This window comes from Podarcis liolepis (assembly GCF_965112155.1).
Source record: "Podarcis liolepis genome assembly, chromosome: 11".
Taxonomy (NCBI): Eukaryota; Metazoa; Chordata; class Lepidosauria; order Squamata; family Lacertidae; genus Podarcis; species Podarcis liolepis.
The window spans coordinates 65,327,101-65,344,154 of record NC_139565.1 but is presented as its reverse complement, the minus strand read 5'-3'; the positions used below and the strand labels follow the sequence as shown (position 1 = coordinate 65,344,154).

The window sequence follows — 17,054 nt, the reverse complement described above, 5'->3', positions numbered from 1 at the left end:
TGGGCTTGCCGATCGGAAGTTCGGCGGTTCAAATCCCCGCAATGGGGTGAGCTCCCAGTGCTCTGTCCCAGCTCCTGCCAATCTAGCAGTTCGAAAGCACGCCAGTGCAAGTAGATAAATAGGTACCACTGTGGCGGGAATGTAAAAGGCGTTTCCGTGTGCTCTGGCACTCGTCACAGTCCTCCGTGTGTCAGTAGAGGTTTAGTCCTGCTGGCCACATGATCTGCGGACAAACTCCGGCTCCCTCGACCTGAAAGCGAGATGAGCGCCGCAATGCCAGAGTTGCCTTTGACTGGACTCAACCGTCCAGGGGTCCTTTACTTTTACCTACCAGGCAGGACATGGTATGGGGCATTCATCGGAGGGTCTCGGCAGAGTAGCTTCCCCCAAGCCACCCAACCTGGGCGGCCCTGACTAGTTTGGCAACCCAGGAGCGCCCAGTTGTTCCACGGCTTCCTCCTCACACCTTCCTGCTAACTTTAGCGTGCGAAGATGATGAAATCATGTGAAGAGGACAAAAAAGGGGCCTGCGTCACCCTGAAGCATTTCCCCTCCCCTGAGCGGATAACAGAGGCCACTTCCCTCTCCAACACCGGCCGGCTTAAAGGCTTTGGGTGTGTGTGAAAGGGACCAAAGAATTCAACGGACACAAGTTTGGATAATAGGATGGCGGGGAAATTACCCCACCAAACCTGACATTCTCTCAGCAAGCTAAAAACAGGACGTTCGCTTTCAGGCAGACGGTGAAGAGGAAGAACAGAAGAAATATAAAGCAATGCACTTGTTTTATATTTGAATGTGGTTCGGTTAGTTCTGTGCAAAAGGTACATTTTGCAGGGATTATGTCAGTATTGGAGAAGCACGACGGTAAATGCGCCAGAAACTGGGGTCAGGGACTCATCCAACTCTGGGCCCAGCAAGCACCTGGGAGGACATTTGTCTCTGGTCTACCAAACAAAGAAAAGAGCTGTGCTGTGGCAGAGACCTGGCCTCCCCCCCTCTCTCTCTGGCCTCACCAGGTCCCTGGAAGCGGCAGCAGTGACTGCTCTTCCACCCCAGAGAGCAGAAGTGCCCAGCAGCAGGAGGAGGCTTTTAGCAGGTGCCGGGGAAAAGGACAGGGAGGGCGCCCACCTGATGTCAATAGGCAGGGAGTTCCCAAGTGTAGGTGCTGCCACACTAAAAGACCAAATTCTTACAAATGCAGCTGAGTGGGCTATGGTTTTTTAAAAAATGACATAGCAGTATACAAGTATTTTAGTAAAGAAATTACGGCGGAATAATCTCACAGGCCGGACGCTGTCTATGCTTTTTTTCCTTGGAAAGAGGGAGATGTGTCACAGGCAAAGCAACCCTCCGGTTGGACCGGGGCCAACTGCAGCAGACTCTGCACCCCTGGGGTCCTGAGCTGTCAGCAAATGCAGCCTTCCCTGCGGCACAGTAGATCATCTCTCTCTCTCTCTCTCACACACACACACACACACACAGAGGCATACAGCACCCGGTGGGTGGGGGACAATCCATCACTGCAAGCAAGCGATCTCCTTCTGGCAGTCCAGCAAACCAAGTCTGACAGGAAGCCCATGCACAGTAAATCAGGAGGAGAGAATTAAACGGCAGCCCAGAATCCAGAGGCTCCCTGGGCAGCCATTGCAGGGCTGCAAATGCACAGAGAGTGTGATTAAAGATGTTCTGCGCATCCTGCCAAGGGCCCAGGCAACTGGGACTCGGATGCCAGCGCCAGCAGCTCCCACAGCCCGGCTGCCTTGACCACTGCCGCCTCCTCTGTGGGGGTGAAGCTCACACCCAGGAAAACCGGCCCTGTGCCAAACTCACGAGAGGAGAGGACCGAGTGGGTGGTGATCACAGAAGCAGCCCTTTCAGTCAAGGCTCCCTGAGTAGGCAGTGGATCTTTGCAGGTAATATTTCTCACCCCCAGGCCCAGATTTCAGAAAGGATCTTCAGGCAGGCTTGGATTCTGGACTCACCTTGAATCAAGGGCGGCCCCAGGACTGGCGGACAAAGGGGGTTGGTGGTCTGCCCTGGGTGCCATCTCTGAGGGGGTGACAAAAAGGCACCCCACGGGGGGCTTGCCCCATCGCCCCCGGGAGTGGTGGTCCGACCTGGTACCATCGCGCTGTGTGCAGAGAATTGTGCCACCCCCTCTGCAGCTGCGGAGGATCCTGCCACTGCTGTGGATTGCCGCACCCCCATGTGGCAGATCACCTCCCCCCCCCCCCGCAGGTGCACTGCATAACCCCTGCTCCGGGTGCCCATGCAGCTAACTCTGCCCCTGGGCCCCAGCCACCTCCAGCTTCCACCTGCAGCTGCTTTCTGAAGAGAGAGCAAACCCTCCTCTTCTTCTCCCAGCACTAGGGCACACGTACCGCCCACCATATCCCCCTTGTGGGGAGGGAGGAGAACAGATGGAGAAGGCAAGGCAACCCCTCCTGGGCCCAGACTCTGGTCCGGGGGGGGGGCAGTCTGAACAAGGGGGGGGGGGCTTTGAGAAACCAAACTGAAAATGGGAAGCACTTCAGGTGAGGAAAATGCAAATGACCATTTGCAGGGTGGTGCCAATTTGCATGGGTGATAAAAAATGCAAGAGGGGGTCCTAAACCGATTGGCAGACGGATCAATAGACTAGACAGGAAAGCCCTCCAAATGGAGATGGGGTGGAAATCTGAAGGCAGCCCTATTTAGGGAAACTTCTAATGCTTGATGTATTACGGTATTTTAATATTTTGTTGGAAGCCTCCCAGAGGGCTGGGGTAGACCAGCCAGATGGGCGGGGTATAAATAATAAATTATTTATTATTAATATTATTAGGGCACCCCCCCTCGCCTTTTCCACCACACAGCTGGAGTTCAGTCTCATAGAGCTGGTCCTCCTCACAATCAAACTTCCTTTACCTCTCTCAAGATCAGTTGTTTCTGAGGTCCTTTTTGCAACAAAACAGCTTTCCCGAAATGCAACTGGACTGGACACCTGCCCATCGCAGGCCTCAGCCCAGGGATCAGCATCTGAGAGAAGCATCCAACCCTCTCTGTGCCAAGGGATGCGCCAGTCATACAGCGGGGGTGGGGGCTCCCTTGCGCCAGGACCGGGGGAGACTGCAGAGCTCAGCATCTTCAGGGCAACCTGCTTCCCACTCAGAAACGGCCAAGCAATTCAACTAACTTTGTCGCTAAAGCTGTTCCCTGCTGGCGGAAAGATGAACTGTAGATCCATTCCTTAATGTTGGCTTTTGATCTTGCAGTGGCACCTCGGGTTACAGACACTTCAGGTTACATACTCTGCTAACCCAGAAATAGTACCTCAGGTTAAGAACTTTGCTTCAGGATGAGAACAAATTGTGTGGCGGCAGCGGGAGGCCCCATTACCTAAAGTGGTATCTCAGGTTAAGAACAGTTTCAGGTTAAGAACGGACCTCCAGAACGAATTAAATTCTTAACCTGAAGCACCACTTTAGCTAATGGGGCCTCCTGCTGCCGCCACGCCGCCGGAGCACGATTTCTGTTCTCATCCTGAAGCAAAGTTCTTAACCTGAGGTACTATTTCTGGGTTAGCGGAGTCTGTAACTTGAAGCGTATGTAACCTGAGGTACTACTGTATTGTAATTCAATTGTGTTCTGCTTTGGAAATCAATACGACTGAACACCAGGCTAAAAATATGGCCTAAATAAATACAATATATTAAACTGGGGGGGGGGGGAATAATGGCCAAGCCAAGAGGACAGCAGAGAAGAAAACAGGTGTGGCTCAGAGCCAGGCTGGCCACAATTGCTCAAGGCAGCCCACACAAATCCTGGCTTCATAATGCAGCGCAGGAACAGCAGGAAGGCTGCCAGAAGCCAGGCCTTGAGAGGTAAAGAGGGGGAGGCTGCGGTGGTTTCCCCCCTCTAAGTTTTGAATTATTGAAGAACACTAAACAGAACTGAAGCCCAGTGGAGCAGCCGGGAAGAAGGCTGTGCCCCAGGATGCCCTCTCGCCCGGTTTCTTTTTCTGTCTTCCACAACATCTCCACCCGGAGAGGCGTGAAGAAGGGCGGACTCTCTTTTTCACGAGCTCACACACACACGCTTGCACGAAGCAAAAGGAGGGTGCTGTCGAGCAGCTCCCATTCATTGCAAGGCGGATGGCCTAGAAAAATAGGCCCTGGGGAGCTGGGTCTGCTGTCGTCCCTGCCTTTGTCTGCCCCCCCCCTTCCTGCCCACTTTGCTATTCAAGTGATGGAGGCAGAGAGAAATGTCCTTGCACCGGGGGAGAAATGGGCTTCTGTTGCACCAGCAAGACTGTGGCCATTTCAGACCCTTCTGTGTATTCACAGCAGTGAGCAACTACCAGATTTTCCCATGTGTTGAGGTTTTTTGACTCAAAAAGCATGTAAAAAAACTGGGGTCATCCTATACACAGATGGGGGGGGGAAGCTGTGCGCTGCTAGCCAGCTGGTTATCGGGCGCACAACTCCACCCCATGCCGTTGTGAGAGGTGTGTGTGCTCTAGGGAGAATGTGCGCAATTCCCCCTAAAAAAAGGTCAACAATTTTGAGCCTCATTTGCTTTAAATTCAGTCCCCCAAAATCGGGGGCCTCTTATACACGGAAAAATACGGTAATCAAAACCACAGAGATGCTAAAACAAATTAATTAATCAATGCAAAAATCGCTAGAACACCAGGACTAGGGTCCCATATTGAGTCCGTGCTCAGTCTGTGTCTGGCTAAAAGGTACCTGACTGAGCTGGCCTTGATCCAATATTTTCATCACAGGGGTCTCCTCAAAGCACAGCTTCCTGCTGGGAGGGGCCATCCAGGGACCCTGGCCAGGACCCCCCCCCCCAAGTCACCTTCCTGTCTCCCCCAACTGTGTCATCCTGCCAGCCGTTGGGAGATGGAAAGCCCAGAGAAAACGGCAGGCACTCCAGCGCAGCGAAGCTCCTGCAATCATTACAAGACCAAGACCTCAGTCGGACCATTTATTTCGCAAAATGTAACACAAACACAGAATTAAACGAAAGTGCCCGCTACTCAGTGTCATTCCTAGCAGTGCAACTCCCCCCAGTTCCCAACATGCTCTCAAGGGAAACCACCCCACAGGCAGCCTGTTACCCCAGGAGTCGGCCAGCCCCCCTCTTGGAGGAAAAGGTCTGCCCAACGCTCTCGGGGGATTCTGCCTATTTGGCCAGTCGCTCTGGGGTCCTTTTGTACCGCATACTTTGCACACACATCAACTTGGTCCTTGCAGGTGCCGCAGCAAAGGCACACATTATCACGGTTCTTCTAGGCTCAGGGGCTCATGGCTATCTCCACATTTTGCTCCTTTATTCAGGAGGAGAAATCAACACAGTGCATGAAAATCTTTAGCACCTCTCCACCTGCCAATGTGCTTCCTAGCAGTTAAGTGACTTCTCCCTTCCCTTCCACACCCCTCTCTCTCACTTCAGAGCCTTCTGTTCTGCAGTGCTTGGAGGCCTGCACACCCAGAGTCTTCAAAGATTCACCGATATGAAGGATTAGGAGAGAAACTAGGAAGGCGGCGGCTGTACCAAAGACAATTTGCACCAGAATCTTAAGTAATTATATAAACCTCGGGATATACTGATTTTGATCACTGTACAGAGATCCTACGTGAACAAGGAAGTTTCAAAGTTCATTGTGCTGAAGGCCTCTGGAAATTCTGGAGGACAAGTCCTGAAGATGTTTCTTGACCTGAGAAGACAAGAGACAGGTGCATGTCAGCGTACAGGAATGGTTTGTTGGGAAGCTGTGTACGTGCAGCTTCACACACAGAGTCAATTAGGGTTTGGCAGACAGCCAAGGCAACGTGAAGGAGTAAGTCTGCCTGGTGATACAGAGGCATGGAGACAGCTCCCTCATTGGTCAAGCTCTCTCACAGGAATGATGATTTATGGCCTACTGACTGGAATGTGAGAGTTTGGGAGTTCTGTGGTTCAGTGTCAGTGTAGGAGTTGTGAGTCATGTATGAGAGAGCTAGTCAAAGATCTGTGTTCTCTTCTGTTCCTGTAACTAGTCCACTGTATATAATAAACCCCTAACTACAAATTCCTGGTTCCTGCTTCGTCCATCCTGTCTGCAGCCAAGTTGCCAATTGCTTTCATGAACTCTGCGTTTACTCTGCTAGGTCTGGCTACGGTCCTGCAACTAGTCAGAAAGTTGCAAAACACCAATAGGTTTTGCCAATATGGGTGCAGCTCAGCAAAGGGCAAACAGCTGCTTGCTCCTGCTACTTTGAATACGGCTGCCCCAAGGAATCCTGCCCACACACATGCAAGCAGTGCGAGGCCAAAGCCATTCTGGAAGGGGGTCTGAGGAAGAGCAGCAAGGTGTCGAGGGGGGACTGGGGGGAGCAGTCCTTAGGATCTTGGGGTGCTGGAAGGACATTGCCTTGGGACCAGCAGCGCCTGCGCATTTGCAGACAAGAAGATCCCTTAGGAAGGCACTCACACCCCGTTCCGTCTCCAGCGCTGTCTCCCCTCAAACAAGGCTGGGTCAGATTTCCCGCCTCTCCCTGAGACCACAGAGCACCCCCAGATGAATGTGCAGGGGGGGGTGAAGAACGGGGGCTCCTGGACCCCCTCCCCTCCCAGAGGCTCCCCTGTGCACCTTGTAGCCCAGCTCCTTGGTCTTCTCCTCCAGCATGGCGGTCTTCTCCTTGTTGCGGCTGAGATGCTCCTCGTCGCCCATCCCTTCGATGTGCCTCATCTTCTGGTGCGAAATCTCCAGCTGCTTCTGGTAATGGTGGTGCTTCTCCACCTTCGCTTCAAAGTGTTTCAGCTCTTCCTAGAAAAGCAGGAGATATCGCTTCCTTTTATCAGTAGCTGAAAGAGCTCAAAGGGGTTTACGATAAATACGCAGGTGGGTATGGCGGTGTCCCGTGCCCTCGAGGAGGTCCTCAGCACCCATGTCACAGCAACCCCCCAAACACACACAATCCTTTGCTCCCTCAACCACCCAGAGAACCAAGGAAGGACGGAGAGCACACCCATGTCATGTGGGAATGTTGAGGGTGGCAGGAGAGGATATATTGTTTATTAATATCCTTCCTAACTTGCTAGTGATGCGGGTGGCGCTGTGGGTTAAACCACAGAGCCTAGGACTTGCCGATCAGAAAGTCGGCGGTTCAAATCCCCACAACGACGGGGTGAGCTCCCGTTGCTCAGTCCCAGCTCCTGCCATCCTAGCAGTTCAAAAGCACGTCAAAGTGCAAGTAGATAAATAGGTACCGCTCCGGCAGGAAGGTAAACGGCATTTCTGTGCGCTGCTCTGGTTCGCCAGAAGCGGCTTAGTCATGCTGGCCACATGACCCAGAAGCTGTCCGCCGTCTCCCTCGGCCAGTAAAGCGAGATGAGCGCTGCAACCCCAGAGTTGGCCACGACTGGACCTAATGGTCAGGGGTCCCTTTACCTTTAACTTGTGCTAGCAAGTTCCTTTACTTAGCAGAGTTACATTCCCCTTTTTACATGCACAGCAGATAGCTGGTTGCAGGCTCGTGTGAGCCTTTCACTATTACACAATTCAGTCTGTCTCAGATTGAAATGTACGTTCCTGGTAAATTCCCTTGAATCCCTCAAAAGAATAAAGATGCCACCATCTTATTCAAAGTCAACAAAAGTTTACTTACATCAGTTCATAGTAGGATTCCTGAAGGCAGACTTAGTTATAAATATGTACATGTGGATCTACCCCATATGGGGGAATAATCCCAGTGCTTCTGCTAGCTGAGAGCTAGCAGAGCAGTCCTAGCTTGAAGCCGGTCAAATGAAGAAGAAAGTCAAAAAGAGAGAGGTGTGCTGTGTGACTTGTCCTTTTGTTACCTGGACAGGTAAGGTCACGCCCACCTTCTATCACAGGCAAAAGGAAGGATTCTCCAGCCAGGAGGAAGAGGAATTTCGACTGGCTGGACCAAACATTCCCTCGCGTGTCTTCTCTAGCATTGCAAGGAATGTTGTACTTGACTGCCTCTCATGGATCACAGCACTCCCCCCAAACACACACACATGATCCTTTGAACCCTCAGCCACCCAGAGAGAACCAAGGAGGGACAGAGAGCACCAGGACCATCTTTTCCGCAAGGAACGCAAAGCATTTTTCAGACGGAGGCATTTGTTACAAATCAGTCTGAGGCCCCTTCGAAACGCAGCTCCTCCAGATCCCAGCCATCGTTCCCGATTAACGCAGCGCAAGGCACCCAACCGGAGCCCCTGCTCCCCCGAATGTTAAAGCAAGAAGGCATTTGCGTCTCGGCCAAGAGGATGATCAGAATTAGGCCAGAAAAGCCCCCAAACCAGAGAGGTTGACGCCAACATACCCGAAGCGATTCCAGCTCTTTCTCTGTGAAATTGGTGGATTTTGCCAGATCCCACAAGTCAATCACTCGGGGCTCCTCAAATTCTGGAGGGACAAAGGAGATTTCTGTGTGGAAACTCGAACAGTGGCAGCTGGATTGCAAAAAGGCTTCACTGCTATTTCTTCTGCACCCAGGAAATACTTGTGCACGAAAAGAGAAAGTATCTCCCCTCTATTAAACTCCAGCTGAGAAGCTCCTGGCGTTCTGGCCATCTTATTTCAATTGTTCAAAGAGTGAGAGAGGGAAAACCTCAGGAAAGCGGCTGGCTGCATCAGGATCAGGCCAAAGGGGGCCCATCTGGTCCAGGATGCTGGCTCCTACAGTGGGCAACCAGCTGCCCCCAAAGAGAAGCAGCCCCCAAGCAAGACAGCAGCCCCACAGCCCCCTGCAAGCCCCCATCCTGCGACTTCCAGCCACAGCATCCAGGCACATTGGCTTCCCTCCCCCGTTGCCTTGACAACCACCCTCCCTGCTGCCTCCCTGCCAGCCCAAATGCCGCTCCCCACATTCGTGATCAAGGAAAAGAGACGGCGGAAGAAGATTGGAGAAAATTTAAAAGCTACCTTAAGGACTATTACAAACTTGTTGAATGTTAGAATGTTGTGGTTTTCAGGAATAAAGGGATACAGTGATATAAGGTCAGAATATAGAGAAGACTAAGATGACAGAGGTTGGAAAGGAACAATTGGGAGTTGCTATAAAATTATGGACATTGGGATGCAGAAAGGGGGGGTATGGGGGAGTCCCGGAAAAGAGGTCTATGAAAAAAATGTTATGAAATTATACGTGTTTGTATGTCTTTTTAAGTGTTTGTCTGTTCTTTAAAATTCTGTAAAACCAATAAAAATTTTATATATATAAAAAAAACAAATGCCGCTCCCCACAGGCGCCCAAGCGGTTCCCCCCAACGATCACCTGGAATCACACAGGGCTGCCGGGGGGGGGGTCAAAAGCAGATCTTTCTCCAAGGCAAGAGAACAGCTGTGGAATTTGTGAAGGCAACGCTGAGTGGATCCGACCCAACTGCATTCTAAATCCGGCCCGGGGACGGTCCAGGAATCAGCGTGTTTTTACATGAGTAGAATGTGTGCTTTTATTTAAAATGCACCTCTGGGTTATTTGTGGGGCATAGGAATTCGTTCATTTCCCCCCAAAAAATATAGTCCGCCCCCCACAAGGTCTGAGGGACAGTGGGCTGGCCCCCCTGCTGAAAAAGTTTGCTGACCCCTGGCCAAGACCCACCTGCGCCCCAGCCAGATAACTCGCAGGTGCAAGCGGTGGGGGGGGGGGGGGGAGACCTACCGCTGGAGTCGTCATAGCCCTGGTGGGTGACCCTGCGCAGCCGCTCAAAGCCCTGGTTGATGCTGTGCAGCTTCTCCTTGAGCTCAGAGTGCTTCTGGTGGAGCAGGTCGTGCTTGCGGGAAACCTCCTCCTCTTCCAGGCCGGAGATCATGTTCTTGTGGGTGTCTGGGGGGGCGAAACGGAAAACACCATCAGCCGGAGGAAGCCGCGGGTGGGAGAAGGCTCCCAAAGCAGGGAGGATTAAAATGAACGGCTGATTTTTTAAATTTAATTCGGATTTTTAAAATAAAATGCTTTTGGAGGAAAAATATTTCTAAAAATTTTCTGTTTTAAGTTACATTATAGTCCAAAGGCTATTCATTAGGAAATAATGATGTAAGTTTTTCATGTGTGCTAAAACTCAGTCTAAGGTATGTGTGTGTTTTTAAAAAATTGTTTAACCACATCAGTTAATAAACATGCATACATATGCTATAATGTTATCGTTTTAGTTAAATAAATTGTTTAAATTGTTATTAAGGAAATGATTATTTTTCTCCTTCCAATAAAGCACAGCAGAAAAGTTGTCCAAATATAAACACTTAACTTATTAAACCTCACAGTAATTTCATAATTCTCTGCCTATGTATTTCAAATCAGTAATTTTCGATGTAACTGTAAAAACTACTCTGAAAATTTATTATTCCAAAAATGAAACCTTCATCTGTTTGTAAATATACAAGAATGAGTCTTTCCGTAAAAAAAATAATTTAAATCAAGTCTTACTGACTAGCGATTTAAATCATGATTTAAATCAATTTGATTTAAATCAAATCCACCCTGTCCCAAAGTGAGGGGTGGGAATACCTAAGGGGGTCAAGGGAGTGGCAGGAGGTGAAAGTCTCACACCAGTGGTTGATAAGATAAAGGATTAAGATCGGAAGTATGATATTGGGAATAAACAAGAGAGAAAAAGCAGGAACAAGAAATAAAAAAATTTCTCTTGACCAGCCAGAACACGGGAAGTCTAATTAAAATATATAATTTGGAATGTATAATTGGCTTTATTATTTGTATTTTGATGTGGGAAGATATGATATTCTATCAATTGGAGTGTTATTAATGAAAAATGAATAAAAATTATTTACAGAAAAGGGGGTGGCAAGAGGGGTGCAAATACCTTCCGTCCGACTGACGGCCTCCAGCAAGATGTTGTAGTCCTGGACTTTCTCTTTGTGGTGCCTGAACTCCCGCCACAGCTTGTCCAGCTCTTCCTCGGTGAACTTGCCTGAAGTTTTGGCCTTGAAGAGAGATCCAAGGAAGAACAGTAGCAGGAGGGTGTTACGGAAATTATGGGGGGGGGCACATCTTTAGAATTGTTAGATGTTCCAAATATTATGCCTGAATGTGTCCTTTCAACTTGACAGCTCAGGGAAGTTACCTAGCTTTAAAAATAATATAAAACCAACTCCTTTGCCAGTTTCCTCCATTCCAAAACTATTTTCCCCTTGAAAACGGACTCCAGGAAGTTCCCAGAGGTGACAATTGCTGAGCTGATTGTTGGCCAAGGAAAGCCTAATCCCATCACCAGACTTGCCAAGCGGCCAGACATGCAAAGGAAGTTCTCTTGTACTTTGGGTGGTGGGACTTCGGAGGTGTTTCCTATGCTAATCTTATACCTGAGTCTTGCCCTGCCATGTCTGCTTAGGCTAATCTTGTACCAAGGACTTCTCTGGACATTTACAGATAGGTAGTCGTGTTGGTCTGCCATAGTCAAAATTAAAAAATTCCTTCCAGTAGCACCTTAAAGACCAACTAAGTTAGTTCTTGGTATGAGCTTTCGTGTGCATGCACACTTCTTCAGATACACTGAAACAGAAGTTGCCAGATCCTTCTATATAGTGAGAAGGTGGGGAGGGGTATTACTCAGAAGGGTGGTGGGAATGGGTGATTGGCAGATAGCTGAGATGAGCCTGTTGACGACTCTTAACGACTGCAATAGGTCTTACAGGAAAAGGCAAGGGGTGAGAAGGTGAAAAATGGCTTAGTCATGTATAATGAGATAAGAATCCAATGTCTTTGTTCAGACCAGGTCTCTCCATGGTTTTAAGTTTGGTAATGAGTTGCAATTCAGCAGCTTCTCTTTCCAGTCTATTTCTGGAATTCCTTTGTAGTAAAACAGCTACTTTGAGATCTTGTATAGAATGTCCTGGGAGATTGAAGTGTTCTCCTACTGGTTTCTCTGTTTTGTGATTCTTGATGTGGACATGTCTGCCAAGGTTAAACTAGTGTAACCCCGTCTACCCCTCCCCTTTGGTGACATGTCGGTGATGTAGCAATGATGCTGTGTGAACTGTACTCTGGCATATGGTGGGAAGTTTTAAAAGTCCACGTCTCCCCATCCTCGGGGTTCAAAATTCCTCTTTGAACCTGTTGCGCAATAAACCTTGATCTACAGCTATTTGCTCCGGTTGGTGGCTGGAATCCTTCCTTTATTCCGCAGGGACCCGCAGTCTCTGCCAGACCAGCTGGGGGACTGAGCAGCCTCACACCTAGATTTTTCAGTATCAAGGGTAATCCCACACTTTGCCAACTAGGCAGGGATGCAGCGTTTTGTGGAATATCCTGTTTTGGAAGGTGTTGGACTGCAATGTGGGGCACACAAAATTTCTTTGAGTCCTGCTGCTTTGTCCTACAAATTTTCAGCGTCTCCCAATGTTACTATTTCCCTTGCAAGACTTAGGCTATGAGGCATCTACAGGGCAGAATTAGGGGAGGGCAGAACGCTCCAAAAACTGATGGTTCCCCTTGATATCTATCTCTCTCTCTCTCTCTCTCTCTCTCTCTATCTATCTATCTATCACTACAGCCAAGCTCTAGAATCAGATGTGAGTCTTTCTGGGGGGGGAGGGGCCTCTGCATTTGCAGGGGGGAAATCTGCAGGTACAGCATTAGGGTTCAATGCCCCCCCAACTGCTGCTTGCTTCCCCCTCTGCTGGCATTCCTATTAGACTAGCAAATCAGGGGCTAGATCCACGCACCTGCTGACATTGTGGACACAACAAGAACACCCCCCCCCATTCAAAGACAGACCTTGTTCCAGAGCTTCTCCAGCCGGGGATCATCGAGCACGTCGTTCTCCAGGCTGTCTTTGACGTAGTTTGTGTCTCCCAGCTGTGCGTCTTTCTTCCCATCCATTCCATACTTGGCCAGAATCACTGGAGGAGCAACAGAAGGGTTGCACAAATTTTAAGGAACACACACATAGCAAGAAACCCTCCCCCCAAAAAAGCCCAAACCTGGTCCTTCACCCTTCAACAATTTAAGAAATGTTTTCTGGGAAAATAGACACTTTATTTGAGTGTATTATTAGACAGTTCAGAGAGCAAAAGCGAGGCCATCTTTAGCCTCCAGCTGGACTGTGAGACCCACTTCCAAACAGACAGAAGGAAGTGAAGTTCTTGTTAAAACCATTCCTCCACAGCCAGCAGTCTTTATATTTGAAAGTCTGAAGCCCTGTTAATAAATAAACGTTAGGAATGGGACCCAATCTTATGTCAACAGATTCTGTACCTGTGTATGCAGCATTTCAATAGATGCTCTGGCAAGCCAGGAAAAACAAGGATCTGGTATTGTTCAAATCTCTGAGTGACAGGCATGCAAATGTGTTGCAGAAACCTGAGCTCTCAGCTTGGCCTGAGTTACATGTGCAACCCATTTTTGTGGTGCTTGGTGCTTTGGGCTGGTCTTTGGCCAAGGGGCTGGGCAATTTATAAAGCCTTTGAAAGTTGCTACACACCTTTGTTCTGGGTCCTCACCTCCTTGCAAGTTCTGGGGGGAGGGGCTCTGTTGCAACGGAGAAATAAAGATCTGCCTTTCTTCCTTCCTTGCTCCTGCCTCCATTCATGCTTCTCTGACTGATAATGAACTTGGGGGTACCAGGTCTCTTGGTGGGAGTTGGATTTTAAAGGCCATCACCAATTTTTTTGTATGTCAGAAGCAAGACCAAAAAATGCTGAGATACCCTTATCTGCCAGGCCTGTTTGTTCCCTTTGCCAGAGGCGGGCAAAGCCAAATTTAGTGGACCACTGGTCATTGTCCAGGGGGCAGTTCATTTCCCCCGCAGGCATCTAATGTGCCATTATGGGAGACAGAATCCTGGATTAAAGGGACTTTGGTCTGACTCAGCAAAGCAACGCCTGCCTGCCCAGGACCACGAGGGCAGTCTTAGGACCATATTTCCACCAAGCACCAATGGTTAGGGCATCCGGAAGAGGTCTTCCTGCTTAGGAAAGGACAAAACATCCTGAGGGACCAAGGGGGGTGCTAGTGGCAGTTCTAGTGAAAAGTGCAATTTCTTGAAAGTGGAGGATATTTGCACCCAGAACACTGCCCTGCTTCTCACTCAGGACTGCCCCAAATCCTGCTCTTGTATCTTCCATCTGACACCAAAACAGGTCTCCCCAGGCAAATGGGCCCCCCTAGCAGCCTGGGAAGCCAGTTTGTTGTCCCCAGAAGCAGCCAGCAAGACAGACAATGGGACATTTGCCTCCTCCTGGGAAAACCTAGCAGAAAGGAAGCTCAGGCAAGAGCTGACCTTGAAGCAGCTTGGAGCCAGCTCCACAAGAGCCACTGTTTGCAGCAGAGCTTTTCATGCTCAGGAATTTTTGCAGAACACGGAGCCAGTTAAATTGCAAAACACTTTGCAGGAAGTTCTGCAGTGACTCAGAGGGGAGCTTCCATGCAAAGAATGAAAGCTGCTCCCACAGCCTCTTAGCTCTCTTGACACCAGATGCATCAGTGAGTTTGTAGCCAACAGTGTTCTCAATTATCCCTGCACCACAGCCTGTCTGAACGCATTAGACAGCTAAGGCATGCAGACTTCTAATGGGAAGGGTGGTTTTCCTATTTATTTGGGGTTTCTTTTAAAAAGCCTCAGTGACCCAAAGCCGGGTCTACAGAACGGAGCAGTTCTTTACCATTTAGGTTGCGCCTTAGCTTGGCTTCCTTCTCGCCATCCTCATCCAGCCCTTCGGCCTTCAGTTTCTTCCAGCTCAGCTCATCCTTCTCCTGAATTTTTAGATCGCTGTGTAGCTCTGCCAATTTAACAGCAGAGAGGTGGAGCTGCAAAAACAGAAGGCATTTGGGGGAGGAGGTGGGGGGAGAGGAGGGTCTGAATCAGTTGCACTGAGAATCCAATTCAAGTGATGTTCAGCTTCCCTAGAGGGAAGATCTGCTCCATGAAGAGTCTCCTCCATTCTTTGGGTGGGAAAAAGCATGAACAAGTGGGAGGGGGACCAGGGAGATGGAGGAAGGGGCCAGACTGCCTTGATGCTGCCTCCCTGCTTGCCCCCTCTCCCCTCTCCCTGCTTGCCCCCTTGCCCCCTCTCCCCTCTCCCCTTGCCCCCTCTCCCCTCTTGCCAAAATCACCCCCCAACACCGGACCTGCCCTGAAAGGACGAGAAAGATGCAGGCTTTTAAAAAACCACGACGGAGGGACCCTACTCATTGCTCGCCTGTTCAGACTGGATTTTCGCCCCCCTTGTAATGCGCCTCCTTACCCCCAGGCCAGTCCATCGGAGGGCGACCAGGCACCTTGGAGAGACCACCAGCCGGTGGGGCGGCTGAAGATTAACCCCTCCGGGCGCCGTCCAGGCGGGATCCGGCTAAAGATTAACCCAGTGATCTGCCATCGAGTGGGGCGCCCCGTCCGGCCTCAGCCGCCTGGATCCAGGAGATGTTGCCAGACCCTCCCCCAGCACCCTTCCCAGCAGGCGGGGGGGGGGGTCGACTCTTTCCCCGCCGGGGGTCTTCCAGAGCCTCGCCAAGGAGCCGCCAAGTGGCCCGATGGAGGCCAGCAGGAGCCGCCCCTCCGAGGGGGTGGGACGGTTCGTTACGGGAATGGAGGCTCCGACTCGACGTGAGGAGTAACTTTGAGTACGAAATCGGATTTCTTTTGCATTCCTGCGCCGCTTTCCATTCCAACGAACCCCAGAGCGGCTTACAAAAAGCGAAGAACCCGAAAGACACAAGCAACGCGCCCCGTCGACGGCGGGAAGGCGCCGGTCTCCCCTTCCTTGAGGTTTCCCAGGCGAGGTCGGAGCCCCGCATTTCCAGGGGCTGGACTAGATGCTTCTTGGTGGGGGCTCCCTTCCGACTCTCTGGGGCGGGGGGGGGGATCCCGTGACGTCGGGGGCGGGGGGGGGCAGAAATCTCAGCAGGACGATCTCCGCTGGGAAACCCCCCGAGAAGGAGAGCCCGACGTCACGGGATCCCCCCTCGCCCCAGAAGGGAGCCCCCCAAGAACCATCAAGCAGCGCCCCCCTTCCGTGGAGGTTTACCAGGCGAGGTCGGAGCCCCGCATTTCCAGGGGGGTTCCTGGGGGGGCTCCCTTCCGACGCTCTGGGGCGGGGGGGAATGCCGTGACGTCGGGGGCAGGAATCTCAGCAGGACGATCTCCGCTGAGAAACCCCCCGAGAAGGAGAGCCCGACGTCACGGGATACCCCTCGCCCCAGAAGGGAGCCCCCCAAGAACCATCAAGCAGCGCCCCCCTTCCGTGGAGGTTTCCCAGGCGAGGTCGGAGCCCCGCATTTCCAGGGGGGTTCCTGGGGGGGCTCCCTTCCGACGCTCTGGGGCGGGGGGGAATGCCGTGACGTCGGGGGCAGGAATCTCAGCAGGACGATCTCCGCTGGGAAACCCCCCGAGAAGGAGAGCCCGACGTCACGGGATACCCCTCGCCCCAGAAGGGAGCCCCCCAAGAACCATCAAGCAGCGCCCCCCCTTCTGGCCTCCCCTTCCTTGGAGGTTTCCCAGGCGAGGTCGGAGCCCCGCATTTCCTGGGGGGGCTCCCTTCCGAGGGGGGATCCCGTGACGTCGGGGGGGGTTTCCCGGGGTCCCTTTCCGACTCACCCGCTGCGCCTTCGCCCACACCTGGCTCAGCTTGGCCAGGCGGAATTCCGCGGGGGGCGCCGGCGCCTGGGCCTCCTCGTTGGCCTCCCGCGAGTACTTGCCTCCCGCCGCCGCCTGCACGGCCAGCGCCGCCAAGAGGAGCCGCGCCGCCCGGAGCATCGCGGAGAGCGGAAAGCCGAGGAGCGCCCAGGCCAGGAGAACTACGCCTCCCGGAATGCACCGCGCGGGCGCGACGCAAAAAGACGCGCGCGCCCTCTCTCGCCCGGCCCGATTGGCCGGCCCAACAGCCGGACACGGGCGGCTTGCTGATTGGTTAAGAAGGAGAAAGACGGGGCGGAAAGGACGTCCTCCTTCTGCCGTCACCCATAGAGATAGGAAAAGGGTAGAGAGAGCTGCTGCTGCTGCTGCCGACGCCGCCTCCTGCGCGCAGCCTCAGCGTGCCCCACCCCTCTCCCCACCCCCAATATTTTTTATTGATTTTCGATTTTACCCCAAAA

The 17,054-nt window shown here is 51.6% G+C and overlaps 1 protein-coding gene across 1 annotated transcript; it reads right to left on the bottom strand.

Moving 5' to 3' along the window:
- Window positions 1–4,961: 4,961 nt before the first annotated feature.
- On the bottom strand, window positions 4,962–16,810 carry LRPAP1 (LDL receptor related protein associated protein 1). The gene is made up of 8 exons (XM_083466200.1): window positions 16,558–16,810; window positions 14,627–14,771; window positions 12,741–12,865; window positions 10,828–10,948; window positions 9,669–9,833; window positions 8,328–8,410; window positions 6,623–6,799; window positions 4,962–5,707 (listed from the first exon to the last, which is right to left on the bottom strand). The coding sequence occupies exons 1-8, from the start codon at window positions 16,714–16,716 to the stop codon at window positions 5,642–5,644; spliced, it is 1,041 nt and encodes a 346-aa protein (XP_083322326.1). The 5' UTR covers window positions 16,717–16,810; the 3' UTR covers window positions 4,962–5,641.
- Window positions 16,811–17,054: the final 244 nt, after the last annotated feature.